Consider the following 5,735-nt stretch of genomic DNA (forward strand, 5'->3'; position numbering starts at 1 on the left):
CGTCTTTCAAATGTTTTACAGTGGCTTTAGAATTTTTACCTTTTATTTTATTTACCATATTCCAAACTTTTGTCATCGGAGTGCGAGATGTAATCCCCGAGACAAATTTTTTCCAGGATGTTCGTCGGGCTTGCCTACAAGTCCGCCGTGCCTTAGCGCGAAAAATACGGAAATTACTCAAGTTTTCCGTCGTTGGTTGTTGATTGAACCGTCTTTCAGATTTTTTACGGTCACCTATGGCTTGATCACATGCGTCATCAAACCATGGTTTACTGGGATGTTTTGGATTTGCCGAGGTCTTAGGAATAGTTCTGTCAGCAATTGACGTTAGAACTGTATTAAAAGTTAAAATTGGATCTTGCACAGTCTCAAACATCTTTGACTGAAGTTCCGTTCGACAGAGATTCTCAAACAAGGACCAGTCCGCCTTGTCAAGTTTCCAACGTGGTACTCTCTGTTGGGCAGAATTAAAAAAATGTTCAAGTACTATTGGAAAGTGATCACTTCCACATAGATCATCATGAACACGCCATGAATAATCCAGGAGCAGAGAGGGATCGCATATAGTGATATCAATAGAAGAATAAGACCCGTTTCCAGGATGAAGATACGTATTAGATCCATCATTAAAAATGCATAATCCTTCTTGAGAGACAAAGTCCTCAATGATCTTACCTTTGGCATTATGAGTCTTGCTACCCCATAATGGATTGTGGGCATTGAAGTCGCCCATAAGTATAAATGGTGAGGGTAATTGATCAGTGAGGTTTTTGAGTTTTGCTTTATCGATAATTGAATTAGGTGGAATATATATCGAACATAATGTAATTGTTTTGTCTAATGATAAACGAATTGCAACTGCTTGCAGATCCGTTGTGAGTTGGACTGTGCTATGAATGACGTTGTCCTTCACAAAAATGGATGATCCGCCTGCAGCACGTTCATCTACCTTAAAAAATGTGCTATACATGTTGTATCCTTTTAAAGATACGTTGTCACTTTCTTTTAGATGAGTTTCTTGAAGACAAAATGCAATAGGTAAAAAAGACTGAACTAGAAGTGTTAACTCGAGAAGATTTATTTTAAGACCTCGGCAATTCCATTGGATTATATTTGTCATTATTTAATAAAAGAAGGGCGAATGCTGTCGAGTTTGCCAGTATTCTTATTTTGCTCACCCTGAGATCGTGATCTTTCGGGTGGCGGAACACTTTCGGTTTCCATTTCAGTTTCGATGATAAGTGTTGAAAATCTGTTGTGCGAGGAGAGTCGTCGATCTCCAGGACTACGCGCAGCTGGTGTTACTCCGCCTCGACCCCTACCCCGCGACCTCGAATCAGAAGACTTCTGAGAGGATGTATTTCCTGGCTTCTTTTGGACATCCTTCTTTTCTTGAGAACGAAGAGGAGATGGGGCTCTGGTAGACTGTGTACTGGGCGAAGAAGATACCTTCTTGGATGCAGATGAAGGAAGACTTTTGGAGGTGGAAGAATCATCTATATCACTGGGAAGATCCCAGACAGATTCACCGCTCCAATTGTGTATTTCTACTGTTTCTTTTTTATTTGATTTTTTTTTCTCATTTTTTTTTGGTGATGATAGTGAGCTCTGTAGGGAAGATTGAGTTGACTGAGTACTGGTTTTGGAAGATATTGGTTTTCTTGGAATTAATATTCTATCGGTAGGTTCTGTTTCAACAGGCAGCATTTTAAAATTGTCCGCATCAATTGGCCAAGTCATGCGAGTTTGTGTATTCTCGTGACTGAATGAGCGGACAACTTTGCTGGCGTACGATGGTCTGTTTGAAACAAGGAGATCATTCGAAACAGAAGCTATCTGTTTAGCTTCTGGGTAACTAATGTTTCTTTCTGTTTTAATTTTAATAATATTTTTTTCTTTAAGGTAAACAGGGCAGTACCTAGACGATGAAAAATGGGATTCACCACAGTTTACACATTTAGAAGATTCAGAGTGACAGTTTGTTCCCTCGTGTTCTTCGTCAGAACACTTGAAGCATCTCTGCTTACCACGACATTGTTTGCTTCCATGACCAAACTTTTGACAAGTAAAGCATCGAATTGGGTTTGGGATAAACATGTCAACTCTGATTCCGAAGCAACCTAAAGTAATAGATGGAGGAGGAGTTGGAGTTCTAAAGGTCAAAAGATAAGTATTTAATTTGATTATATTTCCATTCTTTTTAATTTGAAATCTAATAACATTAGTTACACCTTGGCTTGAAAGTTCCTCGCCGATTTCTTCCACGGTAAGGTCACCAAGGTATTGACTTCTGTCTCGAATGATCCCCTTACAGCTGTTCAAACTGTTATGAGGAGAGGCAGAAACAGGAAAGTTTGATATTGTAGACATTGTAAGTAAATTTGTTGATTGACTTTTGTTGGAACATTCAACCAACAAATTGCCAGATCTCATTTTTGAAACTTTTTTAACAGTACCAGCAACGCTTTGAATTTGTTTGTGAATTACAAAGGGCGATATTTTTGTTTTTCTTCTGTTCCTTTTATTACAATAAATCTGGGCCAACTGTCATCTTCCCGACAGGGCTCTGAATCATCACATTTTCTTTTCTTATGTATTAAAGCTGATTTAGAGGGTTTGTTTTGTTGTGCCATATGAAAGGAGAAAGATTCACCATTCTTGCCATCCACCCACCTCGGAGTGCCTACAAGGGCGATGCTGTGTTTCCGTGGCGAACCGGGATCGAGTGCTAATGCTGAAAACGAGCTCTAAATATAATGTAGCTGGTCCTCAAAATCAGCACCCAAGATCCACTGCGGAAAGCACCAGATGTTCCAAGAATAGTATACTCAAGCAGAGCGTATCCATCAAGCGAAAAAGAAAGCGTACCACTTGATTGACCCATGAGCCATCGCCTTCTTCAGTTATCCAAAATATAAATAGCTTAATTTAAAATACATGTGTATATTATGAAAATTGTTACAAGAAAGCTTATTGTTGAGGATTACCTGAAGGGCTCGACATGACCAGCCGATTGATCGAACCGGGTCCATCCGACCTCCCGTTTAGATGATTTCGAAGCCAAAGCAGCTTATTGAACTATAGTCTCGTCCGTCCGGGTATTTTCTGACCGTAAGGAGTCTGGCTATAGCCCTCATCCACAAGGATCTCGTCAACCACCGACACGGGTAGCAACCCACGGCAAACGGGTTGGAGAGCCTATTTTATTTAAAACATCGGGCATCTCACGATGTTCGGATCACTTTAGTCTGGTCTCTACCCTTCGACCTGTCCAGCATGGGTAACCCTACCAGGAGACGAAGCTCCAGCTGGCATAGCTCTTGGGGTCACTGAGACACGCAAGCCCTCCGACCACGGCAAGGATAGCGATCCACCAACATTTTACTGTAAATATGACATTTTTTGGATAATTGTAAACGATGTTACTTTACATCGGTCATTTAATCAAGATAATTTTCTTATATGTATTGACAAATGTATAAGAAAATTATCTTTCTTAAGTGACTGATTTAAAGTAACATCGTATACAATTATCCCACAAAATGTCAAATTAACAGTAAAATGTTGAAAAATTACAAATAAAGGTCAAATCTGAATGAATATCAAAAAGTTGAAAAAATTACTGAAAAAATAGTACTGAGAAAATAGTGTAATTTTTAAATAAAGCTGTGGTTGTTTCAATTTTACTTCTAATACATTTGAAAACACATAAGAAATTCATCTTGATCAAATGACCGATTTAAAGTAACATCGTATACAATTATACAAAAAAAATGTCAAATTAACAGTAAAATGTTGAAAAATTACAAATAAAGGTCAAATCTGAATGATATAAAAAAGTTGAAAAAATTACTGAAAAATAGTACTGAGAAAATGGTGTAATTTTTAAATAAAGGTGTGGTTGTTTCAATTTTACTTGTAATACATTTGTCAATACATATTAGAAAATTATCTTGATCAAATGACCGATTTAAAGTAACATCGTATACAATTATAAAAAAAAATGTCAAATTAACAGTAACATGTTGAAAAATTACCAATAAAGGTCAAATCTGAATGAATATCAAAAAGTAGAAAAAATTACTGAAAAAAATGTTACTGAGAAAATGGTGTAACTTTAAAATCAACAGGTGGTTGTTTCAATTTTACTTGTTATACATTTGTCATTACATATAATAATTGTCTTCAAATGACCGATTTTAGGTAACATCGTATACAATTATCCCAAAAAATGTCAAATTTACAGTAGAATGTCTTACAAATTATCAATAAAGGTCAAATCTTAATGAATATCAAAAAGTAGAAAAAATTTCTGAAAAAATGTTACAGAGAAAATGGTGTAATTTTGAAATAAAGCTGTGGTAGTTTCAATTTTACTTCTAATACATTTGTCAATACATATTAGAAAATTATCTTGATCAAATGACCGATTTAAAGTAACATCGTATACAATTATCCAAAAATTCGTCAAATTAACAGTAATTACCAATAAAGGTCAAATCTGAATGAATATCAAAAGTAGAAAAAAATACTGAAAAAAAAGTACTGAGAAAATGGTGTAATTTTGAAATAAAGCTGTGGTTGTTTCAATTTAACTTCTAATACATTTGTCAATTCATATAAGAAAATTATCTTGATTAAATGACCGATTTAAAGTAACATCGTATACAATTATCCCAAAAAATGTCAAATTAACAGTAAAATGTTAAAAAATTACCAATAAAGGTCAAATCTGAATAAACATAAAAAAGTATACAAATTTACTGAATAATAATATTGAGAAAATGGTGTAATTTTTAAATAAAGCTGTGGTTGTTTCAAGTTTACTTCTAATACATTTGTCAATGCATATTAGAAATTTTTTTTGATCAAAGGACCGATTTCAGGTAACATCGTATACAATAATCAAGAAAAATGTCAAATTTGCAGTAAAATGTTGAAAATTGTCAATAAAGGTCAAATCTGAATGAATATCCAAAAATTAATAAAGTTTACTGAAAAGTGTACTGAGAAAATGTTGAAATTTAAAAATAAAACTGTTTTTAGTTAAAGTTTACTTTTAATACAATTGTCAATGCATATTAGAAAATATCTTGATCAACTGACCGATTAAAGGTAATATCATATACAATTATCCCAGAAAAATGTGAAATTTACAATAAAATGTTCAATTTTTTTTTATAAAGGTCAAATCTGAATGAATATCTATCAAGTAGTAAAATTTACTGAAAAAATGTTACTGAGAAAACGTTGCAATTTTTAAATAAACCTATGGTTGTTTCATTTATTTTTCTAAAAAAATTGTCAATAGATATTAGAAAATTGTCTTGATCAAATGTCCGATATAAAGTAACACCGTATACAATTATCCCAAAAAATGTCAAATAAACAGTAAAAATTACCAATAAAGGTCAAATCTGAATGAATATTAAAAAGTAGAAAAAATGACTGAAAAAGTGTTACTGAGAAAATGGTGTAATTTTTAAATAAAGCTGTGGTTGTTTCAATTTTACTTTTAACACAATTGTCAATACATATAAGAAATTCATCTTGATCAAGGGACCGATTTAAGGTAACATCGTATACAATTACCTAAAAATTACCAATACAGGTCAACTCTGAATGAATAACCAAAAAGTAGTAAAATTTACTGAAAAAATGTTACTGAGAACATGGAGTTCTAAAATGTTTTTGAATAAATATTAGAAAATTGTCTTGATCAAGTGACCGATTTA

The 5,735-nt window shown here is 33.8% G+C and overlaps 1 protein-coding gene across 1 annotated transcript; it reads right to left on the minus strand.

Moving 5' to 3' along the window:
- Positions 1–1,119: 1,119 nt before the first annotated feature.
- Positions 1,120–2,370, minus strand: LOC139494092 (serine/arginine-rich splicing factor 4-like). The gene is made up of 2 exons (XM_071282266.1): positions 1,954–2,370; positions 1,120–1,608 (listed from the first exon to the last, which is right to left on the minus strand). Exons 1-2 carry the CDS (start codon positions 2,368–2,370, stop codon positions 1,120–1,122), a joined length of 906 nt encoding a protein of 301 aa, XP_071138367.1.
- Positions 2,371–5,735: the final 3,365 nt, after the last annotated feature.

Source organism: Mytilus edulis, chromosome 11, assembly GCF_963676685.1.
Source record: "Mytilus edulis chromosome 11, xbMytEdul2.2, whole genome shotgun sequence".
NCBI lineage: Eukaryota > Metazoa > Mollusca > Bivalvia > Mytilida > Mytilidae > Mytilus > Mytilus edulis.